Raw genomic sequence first — 25,099 nt, 5'->3', positions numbered from 1 at the left:
GACTCCTACTTTATATACAAAAGTAAATGAAAACTAAAAGCATAATGAGGTTCAACAAAAAAACTCAGTGAACTGTTCAGATGAAAAAGGAAAAGTGCAAAGCGTATAGATGTGAGGGATATCTTAGCATTATAAACTCTTTGAAATGTTTCATAATGTATTTTAAAGCTAAAACTTTCCATAGCCCATTAACCAGTAATTCTACTCCTAAATGTATACCAATGTACAAAAATACTAGAACATTCACTGCATCACTTTCATAGTAGTCCCAAACTGAAAACAACCCCAACACTTGTTATTAGTAGGGAAAAAAGACTATTTTCAGTGATGTTAATGATCTATAAGAGCAATATCATAAATGGCTCTCCTAGAACATTAAACAGGAGCCAAAAAAAAAAACAAAAAACAAAACAGCACCTGCTATATTAGTCCCTTTATATCAAGCAGAAAGAGAGAGAAAATTATACATTTAGAAGTCAGAATAAAATTAACCTTCAGAATGCATTGTTTCTAAGTGAAGATAAGTATAAAAAGTGGATTTTCTGAGGTGCTAGTAATTTCTATTTCTTAACCTAGGTGTGGTGAATAAATTGAGGTGTTCAGTTTTCTTAAGTATTGAGCTACCTAGTAATAAATTATGTATATCATATTACAAAATAAGCACACACACATTCACTGAGTGGCCATGTGCTAGCTTCCTAGTCTAAAATATGTATGTCTCCAGGGAACAGGAATCAAGAAGACCCTAGAAAATGGCTCTGTCCAAGCTAATCATCCTACACTGCTTTAAGTCAGAAACACGAACAGACTGCTCCAAATGACTTCTGGCTTCCTCATTTAAATACGAATTAATCTGACTTAAAGGTAAGACAAATGCTGTGGGATGTCTTTCTGTATGCTGTGAATATGTGTTGCTCTGACTGGATGATAAATAAAGCTACACTGGCCTATGGCAGGACAGGATAAGGTTAGGTGGGACATTCAAACTCAGGATGAGACAATGAGTCAAGGAGACACCAGCCTGCCGCTGAAGGAGCAACAAGACGCCAGCAGACCAGTAATGCCACGGCCACATACAGATTAATAAAAATGGGTTAAGTTATAAGAGCTTGCTAATAAGAAGTCTGACCCATAGGCCATATAATCTACAATTAATATTAAGCCTCTGAGTGATTATTTTACAAGCGGCTGTGTGACCATGGGTCCAGACAGGACCAGAGAAACTTATGGCTACACACAAACATTCATCATTCTCCAGAAAACAATCAGAATATTTAAAATATGAACAATCTTTTCCAAACAGCTGGTATCAAAAAAACTGGTTGTAAGAAACAAGGAAGGCTGGGCAGTAGTGGTGCACGCCTTTAATCCCAGCATTTGGGAGGCAGAGGCAGGCGGATCTCTGTGAGTTTGAGGCCAGCCCGGGCTACAGAGTGAGTTCCAGGACAGGCTCCAAAGCTACAGAGAAACCCTGTCTGGAAGAGGGGGGGAGGGAACCCACCAAAAAAGTATTTTACAAAAAAAACAGGAAAGAAAGAAATGGGGAAGAGAATGAGGGCTGGGGAGGCAGCTAGTGGTGGAGATCTTAGGGAGCACAGGAGGCCCTGGGTTTGATGGATAGCACTGTTGTTTCTGTTGTGGGTTTTTTTTTTCAATGAGAATTTTTTTTTAAATTTTGTTTTTCTCTCCACTATCATATCTTTGCAAAATTATCATAAGGCTTAATTTAGGAAACAGCCTTTCTTCAATCTGAAACTGAGTGATAGCTTCACTGGGGAGGGAGGGGAAGCATACTGTTCAGTCAGCTAATTATCTCAAAGGTAAAACAAAAGACGCTCCCAAGTCATACCGTGATGGAGTTCCAAACAAAAAAGCTTTTATTACAGAGATGCATAGATGAGTACTCGAGTGAGTACTCTATCATAATTTCACTGGCGTTCTTTGAAGGTATTGCTACTATTGTCTTAACATGTCTCTCTATATATTAAAAAAGTATGAATAATTGTAATATACCATCTCACCTCAAATTCATTAGAGATAGAATTAACAAAGAATGATGGACTATCAATGAGATCTGAACAAAAAATAATGTGCAATTTCTTGCCTCTTCCAAATTTCTTCAGTCTAACACCCTCCCAACTGAGCTATTTCGGCTTTTCTTCCAAATTTCTAATGACCTTTTTCAGAAACAAATTCATTCTCAGTTCATCTAAATTGTGATTGATCAAGACACTAAACATCTCTCTTTTGTAAATGATGGCACATTCTTGAGATCCTAAGGAAAAAACCAAATATCTAATGACATTAGAGGTGGACCTTCAAATAGCTGCTCAAGGATTAGGAGCAGGGAGCATATACCACCATATTTCTTAGGCTTTCATTTCTTTTCTTTCAGCCTTTCTAAAGTTGGTTTTGTCAGTTCAGTTTTGTCTTACACACAAACTGTTCAATGCATCCTCCTTACCGCCTCTCTTGGAAAACCCTCTGCTCCGAGTTGGATTGTCTTCACAGTCATTATTAGACTCTTGAAGAGAAACATAACATGTGAATAGCATCGAAGTAACTTTAATGGCATAAAAGCTAAAGAACAGAATAGAACTTAATAGGAATATTTTCCAAGCTGAAATATAAACATTGCATTTCTTAAGATAATTTTACTAGAAACATAAAAACATTGCTCAGGGTAAATTCCCTATACAGAGTGTCTATGTATGTCAATATTTGCTCACTGTTGTGCTAGACAAAAAAATACAAAAAGAAAAACTTCCACAAGTAATCATATGGCTCTGAAAAGCATTCATGAGCTACTAGAGACACAAGACTGTTCTATTTGAAATGCCCTCATTTCCTTTTCTGTAATTACCATTCTTAATAATGCTAGACAGTGGTGCTTTCTTAAATCCATGCAAACTTTTCCTCACTTTTCCCTAATTAAGTCACTCAATTACCCAATGGCTTTTCTGTTTTAATGACAGTGCCAGTACACTTCCAAGACTTTCTCTAAACGGTGGTGTGAGGATCAATCACAACATTGAAAGACACCCAAGTGAACCGGGTGAAAATAAATGCTTAAGCTCCATTCTCAGAGTTTTATGTTATTAATATAACACTAAGATCTTCAAGTTACAGCAAAGGCATATTTGGGAAATACAGAGATAGTTTCAAGGTATCTTTTACACGTCACTAAGGTCCAATATTCAAGAACTTTAAACAAATGGCAATGATGTCGAGTGACCAAACAGCTTACAGGTGATCATCTAAACTCGTGCACAAAAGTACTGCATAGTTAATGGGGTTTTTTATATTTTTTAAGATTTATCTATTTTATATATACATGAGTGCTCTATCTGCATTTACGCTATGCCTGCATACCAGAAGAGGGAATCTGATCTCACTACAGATGGCTGTGAGCCACCATGTGGTTGCCAGGAATTGAACTCAGGACCTCTAGAAGTTCAGCCAGTCCTCTTAACCTCTGAGCCATCTCTCCGGCCTCCTTCTTTTATATTTTTTAAACATGATCTTGATACCTAGCTGAAGGTCCCTCTTTGACTGTGTGTGTGTGTGTGTGTGTGTGTGTGTGTGTGTGTGTGTGTGTTTCAAGATGAAGTTTCTCTGTGTAACAGTCCTGGCTGTCCTGGAACTTGACTTTTAGATCAGGCTGCCCTTGAACTCTCAGAGATCCGCCTGCCTCTGCTTCCGGAGTGCTGGGATTAAAGGCATGTGCCACCATTGTCCAGCAAGCATATATTCCTAGAATCATTTAGCACAACTTTCTCGAAAAGAAGATTTAAGAAATATATTTGGAAAAAAAGGGCTTTTAGAAAGAAGACTGACTTTGAGATAATGAGGTGAGAGCTAACACATCTGTATTTGAAAAATATCCTATAGATCACTTTAGGACCTGGCAAAAAGGAAGGGGTCTTATATTATCTTTCATCAATTATTCCCCTAAAACAACCTGTATTTAGTTTGGTCACTTTAAGAGGTAAAATAGAATAATGGCATTAGGAGAACTTGGAGAAAAATCAATTCTATACTATTTTTCTAACTTCTTGTGAATCTAACCATTTAGAAATAAGTTTAAAATAAGAAGTGATCTTTGTGGATATAGAAGATAAAACCAAGAATAAATGAAAATTAAATAAAATTAAATAGTTATAACCTATTAATTGCATGGTATAAAAATGATGTCACGTATAACTTATGCCCCTGGCACTGTTCTAAATAAATCATTAATACATTCCTTCCTTTCTGCCTTCCTTCCTATCTGTCAGAAACAGAGTCTTACTACATTTGCCAGGATGGTCTTAAACTCCTGGGCACAAGTGACTGTCCTATCTTTTTGTATTGTTTTGCTGTGTTGTGTTGTGTTTTTTAAGGCAGGGTCTCTCTTTGTAGCCCTAACTGTCCTGAAACTCTCTCTGTGGACCAGGCTGACCTTGAACCCACAGATATCCACCTGCCTCTGCCTCCTAAGTGCTGAGGTTAAAGGGAGAAACCACTATGCCTGGCCTGATATTCCTATCTTAGTATTCCCAGAGCTTGGACTAAAGGTACAGGCAATCACACCCAGTTTTGCTTTGCTGAATTAACTTTAACCCTCACAAAATCTGTGTCCAATGGCTATACTCCTCATCTTATAAACAGAGGATGTTTAAAAAAAAAAGTTAAATAATGTTTTTAAGACACTACAACTCCCAGGATGGTCTGGGTTTCAAATTTCAGGCACCCAACTCCAAAATCTCCAGCCCTGATCATTATACTATACCAAGCTGGGCAAAGAATCACAGACACTCCATGTGTTGCAAGCAAAGGTGCTATGGTGATGCTCACCCATTCCTAGATTTGCCTGTAACTGTGAGTCTGAAAGAATTTCATCTGTAGGTGTCATTTTTCATCTTTAGGGTTAATTAGCAATGAAATCAGAGATAGACAAAAGGAAAAGCCATTTTGGGGAAAAGCTCTCTTTAGCATAATGAGAACTTGATTTATGCTCTGCTGTTATTGGAACCACAATTGCTAGAAAGGATTCAAATGGGGAAAGTGGAAAACTTGTGGTTCGATAGAAATAATCTTGATCATTACGATGGTAAAGTTTCATTGTCAGCTTGACTGGATGTGGAATCATGTAAGAGCACAACTCTGGGCATGTCTGTGAGGATGTTTCCAGAGAGTCTGAAAAAATGAAGGAAGAAGATCCACCCTGTGTGTGGCTATCACTACCCATGTACTAGAGTCCTGAGCTGAAGAAAAAGAAAGGGTGGGCCGGGCATCACCAGTATCCTTTTCTCTGCCTCCTCACTGTGTGTACAACAGAAGCAGCCATTTCGCACTCCCACTGCCAGGCCTTACCACCACCACCACCACCACCACCACCACGGATCACCGACTTCTTCAGACAAACTCCTGAAGTTGCTTTTGTCACATGAGGAGAAAACACAACTAATACATCTAGTACCTAAGTTAAAATTAGATTAAAACTAGAACTCAAAAGTAGACACATTTTAAGTGATTTTTCCCTTATGAATATTAATTCTTTTTTTATATTCTTTGATTAAAATAAGAACATAGTTTAAAATTTATGTTGACTTTTCCCTCATGAATATTAATTCTATGTTATATGTTTTCTTTTGAATGGGGCAGGGTAAAAACAATAATTACAAGAAACTGTCTTATTTCATACACTACAATCCAATCTAAACCAGGAATGGTGGCTCATATCTAAAGTTCCAGCACTGCACTCAGGAAGCTGAGCCAAGAGGACTGCCCAGTTTAAGGCCAGCCTGGGCTACAGAGTAAGTCCATGTCTCAAAAGCAACAATTACTCAATCTCAATTTTTAAAGAGTTTTAGTGATTGTGTCTAGTCTTGGTTTTGACTTTGGGAATCAAAGCATATAATAAAATAAGCTCCCCACCCATTCTCTTTGTTCCAGTCTAGGAGATGGAACCCAGGGTCTTGTGCCTATAAGACTACCACTGAGCTCCATTCAAGAGTCAAACCTCAAGTATCTAATGACAAAAAAAATGACATTTATTAAATATTTACCACAAATATTAGTATTGTGCTTTGTTCTTTTACTAACAGCCTAAATAGCACAAAAAATGGATGGTCTCCAGTCTACAGAGTAATAAATACAGGCTTAGAGTGACTAATTTGTTTTAATGTCGCTCAACTAGCAGGTAACCAGGGCCAAGAAGTGAATAAGCTCTGGAACCCAATGTCCTGAGGATTCTACAGGTCAGTGGTTTTCAAACAAAAGGCACATTAGAATCACCAGAGATGCTCTTTATATATAAGACCCCACACAAACCTTGTCCATCAGACTTGAGAAAGCATTATTGACTTTTTGATAACATTATTCTACTTCTCCAGAGTATTAATACCTTAGACATGGCTCTACTTTGAAGAGAGACTCACATTTTAGCCATCTTCCTCTTAGACTTCCTGGAATTTAAACAGCTCCAGCATTTACACTGGGGTGGGGTTGAATTGATTTTTTTTTTTCAAGGAGGGGTCTCCCTATGAAGCACTGGCTGTCCTGGAAACTCACTCTGTAGACCAGACTAGCTCGAACATACAGAGACCCACCTGCCTCTGCCTTCCAAATGCTGGGATTAAAGGTATGAGCTGCTACACGTGGCTTCAAATTTATTTTCCTTAAATCTATTTAATTATTTTATGTATGTCTGAGGGGGCCACAGGCACACGTGGAGGTGAGAGAGCAAATTTCAGGAATCAGTTGTCCTCCCACCATGTGTCCTGGAGAGTGAGCTCAGATCATCAGGCTTGGGGCAACTACATTTCCCTAGAGTAGACTTCTAACTCTTGACTTACCTTTTTCTACTACCTGTACCTGTGTGTACAGATGTAACAATTTTCAATGGCTGTACTTTATTGATAGAACTAAGGCAAGTGGCAAAGTACCAAATTAAAGATGCCCGACTTCTTTGTCTACATCCTTGCCTAAGGTCCCTGTAGCTGCTTCATTGAAATGGCTAAATAACTTAGTGCGGCTCCGGTAAATGCCATCTGATCTTCTAGCCTGTTCTGAAATTGGGTATGTTTAAAGTTGCCACAAAAACACAACTTACCTTTCCAGAAACCAGAGCTATACCTTCTTCAAACTTGTTATTTAAAAAACCTATACAAAATACAAAAGGAAACTTCAACTTTCTGAAAAAATTTGTTTTACCTCTACTACAGTTTTAAAAACGATTTTCAGAACTGGAGCTGGCTCAGCAGTTAAGAGTGTTCCAGGACTGGGTGTGGTGGGTGCGTCCGCTTTATCCCCAGCCACTTGGGGAGGCAGAGGCAGGCTGGATTTTGTGTTAGAGGCAGCCTGGGCACAAGTGAGTTCAGGAAAGGCACAAAGCTAACAAAGACCCCCTGTCTCAAAAAAACAAAAAAACAAAAAAAAAAAAAAAGAGTGCTTCCAGATCTATCAGAGGGCAAGGGTTCAGATGAAACACTCAGCAGGTGGCTTACAAATGCCTGTAATTCCAGCTCCAAGAGATCGGATGCCCACTTTTAGCCTCCATGGCATGTGTACAGAAACACATAGAACATGCATATACACATAAAATCTGTTTTAAAAGTATAAAATACTTTTCAGGGACAGCTAGTTTTGATGACATTCAAAATGAGATAAACTTATACAACTACATATACAGATACAGTATGAGAACCAATTCAAATTATACTTGTTTCTGCTTCATCAAGTTATTGGCTCTACTCTTTTAAGTTTAAAAGACATTTCAGTAAATTTTATATTATCTCAAATACCCTATATTCCTATATATATATATGCAGGTAAAACAACAATATGTATCATTATAACCATTACTGACTTTCTATTCAAAAATTTAAAAAAATTCAAATTTGGGGCTGAGGAGACGGCTCACGATCAAGTGCCTGCCACGTAAGCACGAGGGCTTGAGTTCAATTCCCAGCACCACTCAGAAAAAGCACTGAAATGAACATGAAAAGGAAGTGAAAAAACACAATGGTGTGTGCCTCTAACTCCTGCACTGAGGAAGCAAGACCAGAGGATCTTTGCGGTTTGCTGGCCAGGCAGTCTAGCCAGATCAGTGAGCTCTGGGTTCAGAGAGGGATCTGTCTCCAAAATGCTGACTCTTAACAAAATGGTCTTTAGTGTAAAAATACTCAAGGAGCTAGGTATGGTGGTGCATGTCTGTAGCCCTAGCTACTCGGAAGCTGGTTATAGAGTATCACTTGAATTAACGAGTTAGTTGCCTACCTGGACAGCATAGTGAGACACCCTAGCCTGTCCCACTCTCTATCACACAGAGAAAAGATATGTGGGGATACATACCTTAAAATTAAATGTCAATATAAATACCTACCTATCAATCATGGTCTTAACTACATTATAAAGTACTCAGTTACAATTAAGCTTCTTTAATATAAGAACTAATGAATTATTTGTACAGTTGTTCAATTTATACATGATATATACGTGTTATCTCAAGTCACTTGACATCCTCAGGTTTAACCAAATTTAAGGGGCCCCCAGCAATAAAACACCATGGAAATTTAACATATAATTCTCATATAAGAGCAAGTACCCAAGAGCTTCACTGTATGATTGACCAAAAAAATTCTTTAGCAGATACTTCCTTTCAAAAGATAGATGCAATCCCTAAAAAATAATAATATTTCTACAAAAAAACCCTATGTTTTAAATTATTACTGTCACTTAAGCATTTGCAATCATCGATTTTGCTTGAGAAAATGACTATTCCACCGCTCTCAATTGCTGCTTGCTCCTCTCATCCCTGTCCTAAGGAAGAGTCAGCATTCAGTTTCTGAAAAGACTGGGAAGCTCTCTCACCCATACATTCCTGGTCTTCCTTTGCTCAGCTACAGATGAGCACACAGGTTCTCCTACTGAGGTATAAACAAGTCTCCCCAGGGAACTGAGTAGTAAAGGAGGAAAGAATTGGGGCTCATGTATAGTGAACCAATGATACTAAAGCAAGAGGAAAAGGCAAAGTGGAAGACCAGCAAGATGGCCCAACAGGGTAAGAAGAGTGCTTGCTGCAAAAGCCTGCTGACCTGAAGTCAATCCCTGGAGTCCACATGGTGGAAGGAGAGAACAATACCTGGAAAGGTTTTTGTCCTCCACACATACACCGCAGTACCCGTGCACCCACACATACACCGCAGTACCCATGCGCCCACACATACACCGCAGTACCCGTGCGCCCACACATACACCGCATACACTGCGCCCCACATACACCGCAGTACATGTGCGCCCACACATACACCGCAGTACCCGTGCGCCCACACATACACCGCAGTACCCGTGCGCCCACACATACACCGCAGTACACGTGCGCCCACACATACACCGCAGTACAAGTGTGCCCAACAACACGAGTACACTGTGCCCACACATACACCGCAGTAACGTGGACAATACACGCATACAAGTGTGCCCACACATACACCGCAGTACACGTGCGCCCACACATACACTACAAACAGTAATAAAAACAAATCTTTTAAAAAGACAAGTGGAACACTGCATATACCCAAAGCAGCACAAACCATGGCTTTTATACTATATCTAAATGAAAATACTTTGTGATCCTCATAATTTCTAGCATGCCACATTCTTTGTTTTATTTTCTAAAAAAACATAACTGGGAACCTAGGAGTCAACTAAAATTTTGTTTGTAAAATACTGTAAGTAATTACCTCTGTTTCCAAAGCCCTTTCCTCTTCCAAAGCTCCCAGCTGAAGGTGTGTTCTCTCTTTTACTAGACTCGCCAATATCTGAAAAAGTTTATAGTTAAACTTCTTAATATGCATAACTGTCATTAACAAATAGGAATGAAATGAATCTTTAGGGTTAGATGACTTTTACAGACAGTAAGAAAATAGAAAAGGGACTTAAAAAAAAATAACTTGCAAGTATATTATTTATAATTCTCAAGTTATGAGTCCAAAGTAAAAATCATAAATTTACTAGTGGTAAAATGTAAGGTCTATTCATTCTTTTACCTTTAATCAGGAATTCACTTTATGATTTTCTAGATACTGAATCCTCCTCACCTCGATAGCCCAAGGTATTAAATTCAGTCCACACGATAATCTTCACTACGGAAAATTCGGCACTATGTTCTGTTTTAATTGTTCTATTATTTTCCTAATACTTTTATCTCTTCCGAAGTTCCTACTTTAGAAACATTTTTTACACTCTGATGTTCTGTGTGAGCATGCAGGTGAAGGTCAGAGGATGGACTGCATCCTTCCACCGTGTGGGTTCGAGACCCCAGCTCAGCTGTCAGCTTAGCACAAAGCACCTTGGGCCGAGCCACCTTGCCAGCCTCCTACCTTCATTCTCTTTTTGAGACGAATTCTGACTATGTAGCCCTGGCTGGCCTAGAACTCACTAGGTAAACCAGGCTAGCTTCCAACACCTGCTTCTGCTTCTCTGTGCTGGGATTAAGGGTGTGTGACACCACACCTAGCTTTTTCGGCGTGTGTGTGTGTGTGTGTGTGTGTGTGTGCGCGCGCATGTGTCATGGCACATACGTGAAAGATCACAAGATAGCTTTCAGTTTATCTTCTCCTTCCACTCTGGAACTGGGGGACTGAACTCAGGGCATCACACTCATAGAGCAAATGAGTCATCTTGCCAGGTCACTAAAAAACCCATTTCCGCACTGGACATCTAGTCTTTTGTTCCTTTCTATATGATATTCCTTTTGGCAAGGCATTCCCTGCCTTCCTGGTTTTTCCCTATTGAAATTTTCATCCTTCAGCAGACCAATTCCTCTGTGAAGTCTTTTCTAGCACTCTAACGAACCACGTGTAGTTCTTCCATGTTCCAGATAGCACTATTCCCTTCTTTGTAATGTCCCACGTGTTTCTCTACCACTAAGAACCAGTTGCTTGGTAGGTAGGACACACTTGCAGTTCCAGCTACACAGGAGGCTGAGGCAGGAGAATCCTTTGATCCCTGGAGTTTGGACCAGCCTGGGCAACACTGCCAAGAACCTCATAAAAGAAAAATAATCTTAAAGTCAGTGATACCACGACAAGGAGCACAGTCGGTTATTGTTTACAGTATTTTCATTAATTCTTACAGAATTTCATACAGTGTATTTTAAGTATCCCCCCTCCTCACACACACACAGCTCCTCACCTTACCACCCTTTCTACCTGGAACAGAAAGGAGCAACAGAGACATCCAAATCAGCACGCACTGTTATTCTACACTACAACTGGAAAACACATTCTCTATGAGCCCTATAAACTGTCTTACTCATCTCTGTAACATTCCAGTTTTGAAATGATGAAGGAAACCTTCAAAACTCCAACAATCATGTGTTAATGACACAGTCCAACAGTGGAATATTTTCATCATATCTTAAGGACTGTATGTAATTCAAGAATTTAAAGATTTCAGCCACCATTTGAAAGACATAAAAAGCTAAGCAGTACATTGCATTTCTAAGAATAAAATAAAAAACACATTAACACACATTGAACTATACAAGTTCAAACAACACTGCCACAATTAAACCATATAAAATGCTAAGTCAGTCATAAGGAAAAAACATACTCATGAATCTATAAACTTCTGAGTTCACAAAGTACAAAGATAATTTTTAAAGCTATTGGCATTCACCCAAGAGGGATTTCTGGTTTTGTTTGAGGCAGATCTTACTGCGCAGCTCTGGGCTGGTTCTGAACCCACGCACTGCTAAGCTTCCTTAGTGTTGGAACTATGTATGTACATCCCCACACCTAACTCACAGAGCTCTGACTTTTTTTTTTTAAAAAAAAAAATGTGTATTTCAAACTAAAACAATGAAAATAACTTATGATAAAACCTTTTACATTGGTCATTTTCTCACTGAAAAAGTATTGAGGTGAGGCACAGCAGCATGTTTTTAAGCCCAGCACTAAAAGAAAGGAAAAAAGGAAGGAAGAAGGAGGGAGGGAGGAGGAAGGAGGAGGGAGGGAGGGAAGGGAGGGAGGGAAGGAAGAAATAAATCCCTGAAATTATAGTCTTCTACTCAATTATTTAGAAGCCCACATCAAAATGTATCATGTAACCTCTTTAAAATTTGAAAATATAACTACATTGTTAATTCTCTCCTAAATATAATACTAAGATATTAACTATTTCTACTGTTAGTAGGAGCTAGAAAAACCAACACTGGAACCTTTTAGCTCACCCAATTACATGATCTATCTGGGTGTGGTGGGACACCACTATAATCCTAGCACTTAGGAGGCAGAGAGAGGCAAAAGGATCACTCAAGTTCAAGGCCAGTCTGGTTTACATAGCAAGTCCAAGGTAGACAGGCTACAAAGTAAAACTATCTTTTAAAGAAATGTCTTTTAATCCCAGCACTCGGGAGGCAGAGCCAGGCGGATCTTTGTGAGTTCGAGGCCAGCCTGGGCTACCAAGTGAGTTCCAGGAAAGGTGCAAAGCTACACAGAGAAACCCTGTCTCGAAAAATCAAAAAAAAAAAAAAAAAAAAAAAAAAAAGAAATGTCTTTTAAATGAAAAAAAATTAATTATATGATCCAAATCAGCAACATAACTTAATATGTAAACATTTAAAAACAAAATGTACTTTAATACTTACAGATTATATTAACAATTAGTAGAAAGAATATACTCAAATATAAAATTCAAATTTGTGTCTGTATATAAATAAGAAGTAAGATTTTCCAGATGTCAAATGAAATACCTTAATTATGATAGCAACTGAAAATTCAATAAAGTTTTTCAAAAGACCAATTTAAGAATGAGTGTTAGGTGTTTTAAAACTACCAAACAGTACCAGCTATGCTATGCCTTGAAAGATAAAAGGCTCATACAGGTTAAAGTTAACATGGAATTTTAATAACAGGCTATTGTATTATAATAAAACATAGTACAAAATGTTTTCAGCACTTTAATATAAACTCAATTAATTATGGAAAAATGAAGATATTTAGCTCTATTAATATCTACAAACCCAAGTGTTTCTAGCTTTTTGTTTGTTCATTTGTTTTGAGACAGGGTTTTGAGTACAGTTCAGAGCAGCCTTAAATTCAAAATCCTCCTGCCTCAGCCTGTCAAGTGCAAGAATTACAGGATCCACCACACATGGCAAGTATTGATTGCTCTAAAAATACAATTTTAAAATCCAGTCTTGTCAGGCTTAGTGATGCCTATAATTGCATCATTTGGAAGGTGGCGACTAGAGTTTAAGGCCAGTCTCAGCTACACAGCAAATTCAAGGCCAGTTTGGACTCCCAGAGACCCTGTCTCAAAAATAAATAAATAAATTCAACCTTGGTAAAATAACTTCTTAAACTCAATATTGATAAGCTAATAGAGCTATCTCCCATACTGGTTTTTGTTAAGAAAACTTAACACTCAAGGAGGTCCTTTTATTCTACCCTCCAAAGGTTATACAAACATTCTTCTCACATCAGTTCCTGAAATCTGAACTTAAACAGCAATCTGTCCATGTAGTCAGTCAACTTAACTATGTCTTATATCCCAAGGAAGCAAAACAGCAGTAAAGTGCACTGGCATTCTCTGATGTGGTAGCACAGGCCTCTGCTACCAGCACTTAGGAGGCTGTGGAAGGAGGGTCACAAGTTCAATACCTGTCTGCACTCTATTACACACATGGAGAGTTTATGGCCAGTGTGGGTTAAGGCCAGCATGGATTATACTAGACAGTGTTTGAAGTTAGCTGAGCATGCCTGTCTTTGTCTCTCTGCCCCATCCCTGCATACCAGACATTAAATAAAAATTCATTCATCATACCAACAAAACCTTCCATCCACTGAGTTATAGCCCACTTAATTTTGCATAAATAGCCAGTCAAAGCCCCTATGTCATTAGTCAACAGTTCAGATTATAGGAAGACCACACTTACCTCTGTTTCCCAAATTTCTTCCAGAGGAAAATCCACTTCTCATGAAATGATCTCTTCCAGAAGGTCCATCTTCCATTTCTAACGCAAATAACATTTCAAAGCAAATCAAATACACACACACACACACACACACACACACACACACACACACACTGTGCCGCACACATAACAGAGGGATTTTATTTACTAACAAGAAAAGTGGCAGAGACAAGCTACCCGAGAAGCTGAGGTAGGAAGGTGACAAATTCAGACAACCTTCCCTACAACGTAAGCTCTAGGCCAGTATTAGGAATTTATGAGATACTTCCTCAAAGTTAAATTACACCCATACACATAAATAAAAGTCAATCTTTTCTAATTTTTAATGGCAAAGATCAGGGCTGGCAAGATGACTCAGAAACTAGAAAGTTCTTGCTGTACAAGACCATCTGAGTTTGATTCCCTAAAGTTTCAAACACCTAAGAGTGAAGGGAGAACCTAGTCCATAAAGTTATCTTTTGGCCTACACACACACACACACACACACACACACACACACAATGCACATAATAAAAATAATGGTGAAGATGGTCACTGTTATGTACATTTTACCATTAAAAAAAAAATCTTTCACTGTACAGCAGCAGTCACATTTCAGCCTGTTTCAAGCAAGCCAAAGACGACTGCCGTGCTTTAATTTCTTACTCAAGTCCGAGTCTACCATGTTCCTGTACACATTAATTCTACAGCATGTAGTAGTAGTACACGTGCAGGGAAGGTGGGCAGCTCCAATAAAAATTTTACAGGAGAGGGGTTAGGAGCAGCAGAATAGATTGCGATCCTTTATTTTGAAACTTAGCTCTCATTCTCTTGGGAACTTTGATAAATTAGTTTTCTGATGCCAAAGAAACTCATGCTCTTGACAGTATGACAGTGTCTGGCCTAAACGGTTGTTTTTTGGACAAACATCATAATTAGGACCTATTTTAATAATTTTACCATCTATCCTGCTCCCTTATATCAGGAGGCCTGACAATGCTTTAGCAACTGGAAGCCAAATATGCAACCCACAGGTTGGAAAAAGTTTTACAGCACTCTCTAAATTAAATAATACGGTCTCTAACACTGTATCATCTTTAGATATGAGTTTCACTATCCAAAATATCCAAACTAGAATAAATCCTCACTAGAAAATTAAAAAACTCTCTATATCTATCAGTCTACTCCTTAAGTATTATACAAAACCTTTAACCTCAAAAAAAAACCATCTTGCCTTAACACATACCTGATGAAACTGAAGACCTGTTAAAAGTGTCTCCATTTGCTCCAGAAGAGTATTTATCCTGTAAGAAAGAAAACCACGTTTTCAACTCTGAATAATAAGAACATGTCATCTATTTCACAAACAGAAAATTACAGTCCCTTCCTTTTTCATGAGAAATAAATTCTAAGACCCTCCGTGCCTGAAACCAGTAGTATCTCCATTCATACACTTTCTCTTTCTCTCTTCACCTCACTTCTTCTTTCCCTCTCTCATACACACAAAATACATGAGATACTTTTTCTTTTTTTTCTTTTTTTTTCTTTTTTCTTTTTCTTTTTTTTTTTTTTTTTTTTTTTTTTTTTTCGAGACAGGGTTCTCTGTGTAGCTTTGCGCCTTTCCTGGAGCTCACTTGGTAGCCCAGGCTGGCCTCGAACTCACAGAGATCCACCTGGCTCTGCCTCCCGAGTGCTGGGATTAAAGGCGTGCGCCACCAACGCCCGGCTGAGATACTTTTTCTTATACATGTATGCCTTTGGTAAGGTTTATGGATTTGGCACAGTAAGAAAATCAAACAATTATGGCCGCAGACTGTAAAAACCTGTATTGTTCTTTATTCACCTCCCTTGTGCTCGGACGTATGCCCATATAATGAGATAAAGTGAGGCAGAGGACAGAAACATTCTAATGTAAGACTGAGCTACTAGTGACCCTCTGACATATGTCAGGTGATCATGGGTCACAAACTCACGCCAGAAAGGTAGTGTATACAGCATGGATATACCAGACAAAGGGATGACTCACTCTCTAGGCAAGACAAAGGGGGGTGATGGCAAGTTTTAACATGCTACTCAGAATGACATGCAATTTAAATACCAATTATTTACTTCTGAAATTTCCCACTTACTATTTTCACCCCACAGCTATCTACTGGTAACTGAAATCGTGAACAGCAAACCTGCAGTGAAAGGAAGAAGACACTACTATAGAACTGCATCAAAACCATGATAACAGTGAGATTTTCTAGGTCACTAAATGTAGCCTCACTAGTTTTTCTAAGACATAATAACCTTAGCATTATAGGTGTGATATGAAATTATCACTTGGAATTATGAAATAATAAACTACAGCCATGGGCCAAAACTGGTGGGCTACCCATTTCTATAAACAATTTAATGGAGCACAGCGATTCATTAATCTATGACTATATCAGTAGCTGCAATAGCCAAGCTGTGGATGAGACTAAAACCTACAACATGTAAATCATTCACTGTCTAGTACTTTAAATGAAGGGTTTGCTGACCCACATACCTGAAAGTATAAACTGTTATTAAGTAAATAAACCAATGACAACACACAATATTGTTTGCAGAGCTCAGCATTTCACAGAACTTACCAATGCTACAAGCTAAAGTAGAACACAGGACAAAGTTATCAGAAGGCAGGTTCACAGTAAACATACTTTAAAACTTTCACTGTGACTAGGCATGCTAGCACTCAGGATGCTAAGACAGGAAGATAGAGAGATTGAGGCCAACTTGGGCTACTAAGAAGATTTTGTCTCAAAAAAATGTTTTAAGAAGCACTACTATTGTATAAATAATTCAACTGAACTAAAATAATATATCTATACTTAAAGAACTGACTTGAAAGAATACTCATTTATGAAAACTATATGAATTCTGGGGTTATATTTCAAATTCAATGAAGTGGGTGAATCACCAGCTATTGGGTGAAAATATTCGCGAGTAATTTCAATTAACCTGAGTAAGCAGTAGTTGAAGATTACCAATGCCCTCAAATACTCACTGTTCCTGTTTCTAGTCTAACAACTCTGCTGTAGATGCACGTGCATTATGTGGCAGTATTATACTAATCAATGGGCTTAGGAGATTCAACTTGTGTTACAAAATCAATAACTAAATACCAAGGTAACCTTTGAACCTTCCAGTATTTCTCAGGGTTTCTCTGTGTTAATGACAATTTAAGTAATTTTTTTCTCACTTCCAGCACCTTTATTTCTTCTTATGTAAGCTTCTTCTAAGATAAAAAAACTTTCAGATTATAGCTCTGAAATTCAACACAAATAATTTAAGAATGAAGCGACCTACACTTATAAGTATTATAGGTATATCTACTTATAGGTATTATTGTAGTCAAATGATCACATTAAAGTCACAGTCTTCCTTCAGGTAAGTTCTTCCAAGTGTGTGCCAAAGTTGAAAAGAGTGCACCAAGATGGCTATTTTCAGGTAACACTTTCCTAAAATTTCTCTCATAAAAGACACTAAAGTGACTTTCAAAACTTTTATATAGCTCAGCAATCATCCAGATAGTTTCCAAAGTTGTCATTAAGAGCAAAAACAACAGTGTCCCTCAAATGCCCTAGAAAACTGCTATAATAAAAAGCCCACATTTATAGCTACCAGATACCAAAACAAGAATTATCCAACCAGCTTTACCAATGGACAGGGTGATATCAGTCAAACAGAGCAAAAACCTTACTGATAAATGGTAATGGTCCATTTTATTACAACATGAAGCTGTAAACTGGAACAGCCTGGAAGTTTAAGGGAGTGGGGAGGGAGTTGCAGGCTCCAGGGTGGCTTTGACATGCATTACAAGGTACTGCTAATAGATACCCAAAGAGCCAGAAGGCTAGCATGGGGCTCAGATATGTGACAGGTATGTGCTAATACTGAGCTAAAGTAGCTACTCCTGGCAGGCAGAAACCTGTTTCACCAGTTCTGGGGAATGCTCAATGTTAAGCCTCTATCTATCTATCTATCTATCTATCTATCTATCTATCTATCTATCTATCTGCACTACCAATCCTTGTTCACCCTGTCTCGAGTCCAGTCTGAGCTCAGCCCTTTGGACACTGTCAGTGGCACTGCCATTTGAGGGTTTGGGAGTTGGGACCTAAGATGTGCAACTCTATATCTGGTCTCCATTACACTCTTACTCTACCTGATTTTCCCCAAGCTCTAATACAGAGATAATCATTCAACTTTTAGGTATGGGTGTAATCCAAGGAACACACCATACACTTATACAGGCGTGCACGTGCACGCGCGCACACACACACACGTTCCATATCTATTCCACATGTATGTATGTTCCATCGATATGTTTATTAAAAAAAAAAAAAAAAAAAAAAAAAAAAAAAAAAAAAAAAAAAAAAAATGTTCTCATGTTTCCATTATTTTTTTTTTTTTTTTTTTTTTTTTTTTTTTTTTTTTTTTTTTTTTTTTTTTTTTTTTTTTTTTTTTTTTTTTTTTTTTTTTTTTTTTTTTTTGCTCATTATGCATCTAAGCTTTCTGTGTACTGATCTTCACAAGTCGGTGCCTCTAGGAAGCCATCCCTCTCCCTTGATCTAAACCTACCCCAACATAACAGACTCACACTTCTGTTTTTATGGCTCTTTCTGCCAGGTAGTTAGTTGTTTCTCGAATGTGTTTATTCTGTCTCCTAAAATACAATGTCTTTGAAAGAAAGTATTTTATCATGTTCAACACTATGTATAGCACACAGGATTAAGTAAAAATATGTTGAATAAATCATAGGTCATGTTATTCATTTGCTTTTAGAACAAGCAGCTAAAAACCATTTGTTGTCTCCTAAGCCACCCAAATACACCAATATAGAAACTTTAAAATATGTGACCCATATTCTCTCAGTGTAGCTACAAATATCATTAAATGAATACAGTTTTGTTTACCTATATTCTTACTGTTAAGTCTGAGATGTCATCTACATATTTATTTCATCAACTATTACTAACTGCTATTACTGCTTAATAACATTACAATTATGGAGAGATTAACTCAATCTATTTCCACTTTAATTTTCAGGAGTTTATCCTAAAATGTACCCAAAAGACAAATAGGCCTTACACAGAAATGATCACTATTTAGAATTACTCTTCGTTAACAAAAAGCATCACAGTACAGTAATCAAAGTGAGTATCTAACACACTCATCCCAATATGCCAACAATATACAAATGTGTAACAACTGACTTCTGGACTACATTGCTAAACAGCTTTTCATAATTGAAGGGTTCACTACACGCCCCCACAGTCACTGGTGGACACTTCTGCCTAGCCAGTTCCAGGTCAGGATAGCCATTTCCGAGTCAGGGCGTCTCTCGTAACCAGGATGCCCGGCGGACCTGGACACTTCCGCCTAGCCAGTTCCAGGTCAAGATAGCCATTTCCGGGTCAAGGCGTCTCGCTTGACCAGGATCTGTGACGTTCCATGGCGACGTAAGCGCACAACGTGGCCATGTGATCTATGCACATTCGTGGAGTAGTGACGTGACCTGTGCACACCCAGCCTTTAAAATCCAGGGCCATGTTCCCGGTTCCTTCTCCACACACGTGTCTCTCCCACAGGCCTGCGCACTCTCTGTCCCTTTATCTTTAATAAAACTCTTATTAGCGGATTCTGTTGTGTTTCGTGACATTTTCTTGCAGGGTAAGAGCACAACGCGGACAATTAACTAACAATCACATCTTTTATTCTATCCTTAGGTGGAACGTTTACTTCCAAATCTAGATTTTAGAAGTTCCAAGAGCTAGCAGAACACTGCCCTAATATTTCAAAGTATATATTATTATACCTCAAAGAATGCTCATTAAAAATCTGATCACAGATACTGTTTACAATGATATTAGCACAAGATTATTTTAAAACCACTAAATTCAAAATGGAAATAAAAATTCACTGGGAACACTCAAAATAGTGTCTTTAAAAAATTCTGAATAAAAGACCTTAGGATTTTCCTCCATAAGAATATTATTTACCCTTATCATCTGCATTTTTTACTCAAACAAGGAAGGCCAACAAAACTATGGATTGTATTATGTTCCTTCAGGTTAACTAAGCCAAGTCACTAAATTGTAAAACCAGCACCAAGTGTCAAGTTTGAAGACAAGAATAAGAAACTTACTACAAACTGGCTCCATACAACGATATTAAATCATAAGATAGAATTATCAACTCAGTATTCTCGATGTCAAGAGACATGGTTATATTACTTAAAAGTACAGACTCCAAAAAGGTATATTTGAAAGATCTAACCACCTTCCAGATTCGATGGCCCAGGCCTATAATCCCTGCATTTAGACAAGGGAGGAGGGGAGGAGAGAAAGAAGGGAGGGGGTAGAAATTTAACCACCATTCACCTTCAGGAACCCAGGGCAATAAATATACACAACACATTCCACACTGCAGAATGCTGTTTACAGAACATTTCATGACAATAAAAATCTTGAAGAAAAGAAAAATCAGACAGATGACTTACAAAATCCAGTACAACAGAGCCTGTGTCAGTAAATTTTTATCATGAATCTATTAAGAACCAGAAGGAACAATAAGCCATTAAATGTCCTCTGACCATTTCTGGAAAAAAAAAAATTTCAAATTAAACACAGCTGTGGATACTAATGATAATAAGATAAGGGAAAACTACAACTATCTTAAAAAGCCAAAGAAAATTACATTACGGTACATTCTTTTGACAAAATTTTATATTATTGTAAAATATTATTTTTAAGAAATCATAATTGGTGTTGAAGTAAAAAATCAAAAATATTGTTATGCACATCATTAAAACTATGTAAATTATTTTTGAAAAACAAATACTAAAAATTTAATGAGACAGCAAGACTTTTAGGTAACTTGCCTCTGTCTACAAAAATGTTATGTTTTTATGACTCAGAGAGAACTATAGGGCTAGAGAGATGGCTCAGCAGTTGAGAGCACTGATTGCTCTTCCAAAAGACCCAGGTTCAATTCCCAGCACCCACATTGCAGCTGTAACTTCAGTTCGAAGTGACTCAACACCCTCATACAGGTATACATGCAGGCAAAACACCAATGCACATAAAATAAAAATGAATTATTTTAAATAAGTAAATAAATAATAAATATGCCACACTAACCCAGGCAGTGGTGACACTCATCTTTAATTGCTCAGGAGGCAGAGCCAGGCAGATCTCTGTGAGTTCAAGGCCATCCTGGTCTACAGAACTAGTTCTAGGACAGCCATGACTACAGAGAGAAACAAAAACAAAAAACAGTGTGTGTACATACGTGTGTGTGTGTGTGTGTGTGTGTGTGTGTGTGTATAAACACTAAAGCTGCTAGTGCTAAAATAAGTTTCAATCCAAAAAATATTATACATTCAGATTATTATTTGGAGTATCTGAATTCAAAGTCCACATATCAATCAACCCAACTAAATCAAAACACTGAATATTTTATTTTTGTATAAAATAAGCATTTCCACAAAGACATCACTTATAATCAGAACTGATATACACACAATGGAACTTCTAAATGTGAGGGAGCTTCTGCAAAAAAAAAAAAGAGGGGGTTGTTTGGTTGGTTGGTTGGTTGGTTTGGTTTGGTTTGGTTTTTGGTTTTTCAAACAGGGTTTCTCTGTGTAGCCCTGGCTGTCCTGGATTCTCTCTGTAGGCCAGGCTGGACTTGAATTCAAGAGATTTGCCTGCCTCTGCCTCCCAAGTGCTGGAATTAAAGGTGTGCACCACCAGAGCCTGGCCAAAAACAGTATCTTAGAAAGTACATTCCAATAATAATAATAATAATAATAATAATAATAATAATTTGTGTGAAAATATATATATATATAAACCCAAAGCTCCTTGAGTTACAATTTTAACTCCCCAATACCATTCAGAAAAAAATCTAATATTTTATAGCCTAATATATTCTCATTGAGCTCCTTACTTTTCAATCAAACCATTACTTTCAACTTTTTCTATACAAGTTATCTGTCAAGACTTTCAAGCACATTTGTACAAGCTTGTGTTCACCTGTAAGTCCTAAAGCACTGAGATTTGAATTACACTGGTGGTATTACAGCTTTTGCTTGTGATTATCAAAATACCATTTAGACGTTATTCAATTTGAAGCTTAGCCTGCTTTTCTCATTCCCCATAAAATAGTTAATAAAGATCACATGCAGATAAATACTAAACAGGCTATCATAATTTAGAACTTCCTCAGCAGTTTGACTTTTAACTGATAAAAATCCACAGCATTTAATGGCTCTACACTGCGAGTTTCATTACCTTCTCAAATACAGGAACGTAGGAAGACACGTGAGGTTTGAGGATTTCCGCTTCCCAATCTTCATCTCCCATGGTAGCTACAGGTTCCTTTAAAAAAATATATGTATATACATTTTCGGCCACGGTCACGTCAGAAGAGTTATCTTTCAACTATGGGGCTGTGTTGTTGGTGAAAGACATAGTAAATGAAGCACAGGGCACTGATATACTATAAATTATCTTTTTGTCCCTACACACCACTTGCAGCTATTAGACTAATGTGATCATCTTCCCCAAAAAGCCTTTTTGCTTCTCGCCTACGGGTGATATTTAGAGCCAGCATTTTTTTTTTTTTTTAATCTTTCACAGCCTAGGTGAATCATTCAAGCAATCCCCAGGTCCCCAGCAATGCCTAGGTTTGCCCAAAAATCTGTCTGCTCTCCCGCAAGGGATCCCCAAAGAGCTCGCTGCCTCCCGGGGTGGCTGGGCAGGTAGTGTCTGCCACCACCGTCCAGGTTAATTCCCCTTTGCGTCCCTTCAAAGATAACACAGGATGTGTGGAGGCCCGGGAGACGGGACGGGACGGGGAGGACGTCGTCGTCGGAAGGTGGCGGCCCAAATCCCCTCGACCTAGGGCGTCGAGCTTCCCAGGGGCGCCGTCAAACACCGTTTCTCCCGGAAAACGGCCGCCCAGGGGCTGAGCAGAGACGGCCGCCTGGGCCTCCCTCCCCTGCGGGGCCCCAAGTGTGAGCTCACACCGGCGCCACCCAGCACAGCCGAAGCCGCAGGTCGGGACGGGAGAGGGCCCGCGAGGCCGGCCTCAAACCGCACGCAGGCCCGGGGGGCCCCCCGGCTCTGTCCCGACTCGGCACCCCCGGAGGCCGCCGGGCCTGGCTCGGGCGTCCATGGCCGACGGCCGAGACGAGGGCAAGGCCGCCGCCGAGCCCACTCACCTCCCCGCTCCGGGCTTCCTGGGCTCCTCGCGGCCGCCGGCGCGGCTTAAACGGCTGCACGTGCGTGCGGACGACGACGCCCACTGCGTCGAGTGCGCGGGAGGTGGGGGGGGCCCGGACAACAAAGAGCACCAGGCAACCGGGCCCGCCAGCCAATCAGCGCCCGCGGACCCGCGCGGCTTCCCGCCCCACGGAAGGGGGGGGGCGCACGTTCTGGGCCCTGGATGTAGCCCAGGCTCCCCCACCCCACCCCACCCACCCCACCCCCGCTCGGCAGTGCGGCCTGTTAGGCCCTGCGGGGGCGGGCTGCCCCTGGGCCTGCTACCCACTGCGTCCTTCCCGTCTCCTGGGACCCCCCCCCACCCCCCCCCAGGGCCTCCTCAGCTCCATTTTCTCCCACGAAAGGTTTTTCAAGATGGCATGGGAGCCACGCAGATGCCCTCCTCCATCCTTGCTGCTAGGCCCTCTCTTGACCTCCCACGGTGCCTGGCTTGGCCCTGCTGGGTCTAAATGTCTGAAGCTCTCTCTTTGTATTTGAAGAATACACACTTGCCTCCACTCCTCTACTGAAACCTAGTGGAAGCGATGCTGGTCTTTTTGCGGGTCTTTTTCCTCCCCATTAAAAAAAAAAAAAGGCGCCGGGCGGTGGTGGCGCACTCCTTTAATCCCAGCACTCGGGAGGCAGAGCCAGGCGGATCTCTGTGAGTTCAAGGCCAGCCTGGGCTACCAAGTGAGTCCCAGGAAAGGCGCAAAGCTACACAGAGAAACCCTGTCTCGAAAAAACAAAAAAAAAAAAAAAAAGGGGGGGGGGCGAGGATGCGATTTCATCTTGGAGTGGTCAAGAAAGCTAGTCTAATGGGAAGAAAACAGCCCCTCAAGCAGAAAAGAGGAAGAAATGGCTTGTTTGCCAAAGTCTGGGTTTATGGTTTGCCCCATCACATCCATGAGGGCAGTTGCCAGTATTTAGAGCGCTCATTAACTACATATTCTAACTCTGTCCATTCCTCGTCTCTTTAGAAGGAAAATCTTTCAATGTTTTTACCAGTCCCCCCAAAAGCATAACAATGAAATGTATGTAAAGCACAGTTCTCGTTTTTTTTTTTTTTTTTTTTTTTTTCTATCATTTTCCTTTCTCTGAATCTTTGAAGAAATGTCTAGATATTTGTCAGGAACTTAAGTCCTAATACAAGATGATAGATATAAGAGAGAAGCACTCGCTGGGCATTGTTGGCACACGCCTTTAATCCCAGCACTCGGGAGGCAGAGCCAGACGGATCTCTGTGAGTTCGAGGCCAGTCTGGTCTACAAAGCAATTTACAGGAAAGGCGCAAAGCTACACAGAGAAACCGTGGAGAGAGAGAGAGAGAGAGAGAGAGAGAGAGAGAGAGAGAGAGAGAGAGAGAGAGAGAGAGAGAGAGAGAAGCACTCTAGCTTGAGCTTGCTTTAAACTTTCCTAGAACCACCTTTCTGTTTCAGCACCAAAAAAGATGTTAGCGTTTATCTAGTGAGCACTAGATGGAACCTGCCAGGCTATGCCACATTTAAGAAAGGCCAAACCACTATATCATTTAATATAGCTGTCATTTAAAATGTGAACAAACTTCCTAAATGAACATGTTTTTAAACAAAAATTATTTGTTATTCACTTTTGGAGTGAACAGGTTCTATTCTTTAAGGTATTGCAAAGAATTGGCTTTTTATATATGGAAGCTCTAGTTTTTAAATGGTGATTCTGATGAGCACTGTTATGCAGTTTTGAGCTAAAGATAAAAATATAACTCACAAGTGAACATAAACAGATATAGAGCAAACATTATTCACTAAACATTTGCTCCTTGATGTTGCCCAGTTCTACTCCACTATCCCCCTTTGTGGGCAAAAAATGAAGCCAGTGTGTTCTG

At 39.4% G+C, this 25,099-nt stretch overlaps 1 protein-coding gene across 1 annotated transcript in view; it reads right to left on the bottom strand.

The window, feature by feature from the left end:
• Ddx4 (DEAD-box helicase 4) overlaps window positions 1–23,301 on the bottom strand; it is a 63,691-nt gene extending 40,390 nt beyond the window's left edge. Inside the window, 8 exon segments of the mRNA XM_028883586.2 lie at window positions 2,465–2,524; window positions 7,097–7,117; window positions 7,120–7,146; window positions 9,729–9,806; window positions 13,928–14,005; window positions 15,192–15,249; window positions 22,267–22,353; window positions 23,199–23,301. Of these exon segments, the coding sequence (XP_028739419.1) occupies window positions 2,465–2,524; window positions 7,097–7,117; window positions 7,120–7,146; window positions 9,729–9,806; window positions 13,928–14,005; window positions 15,192–15,249; window positions 22,267–22,338 (394 nt within the window). The 5' untranslated portion in view covers window positions 22,339–22,353; window positions 23,199–23,301.
• Between the last annotated feature and the right edge of the window lie 1,798 nt (window positions 23,302–25,099).

This window comes from Peromyscus leucopus, chromosome 11 (genome assembly GCF_004664715.2).
Source record: "Peromyscus leucopus breed LL Stock chromosome 11, UCI_PerLeu_2.1, whole genome shotgun sequence".
NCBI classification, from domain to species: domain Eukaryota; kingdom Metazoa; phylum Chordata; class Mammalia; order Rodentia; family Cricetidae; genus Peromyscus; species Peromyscus leucopus.
This window is presented reverse-complemented; position numbering and strand designations above follow the sequence as displayed.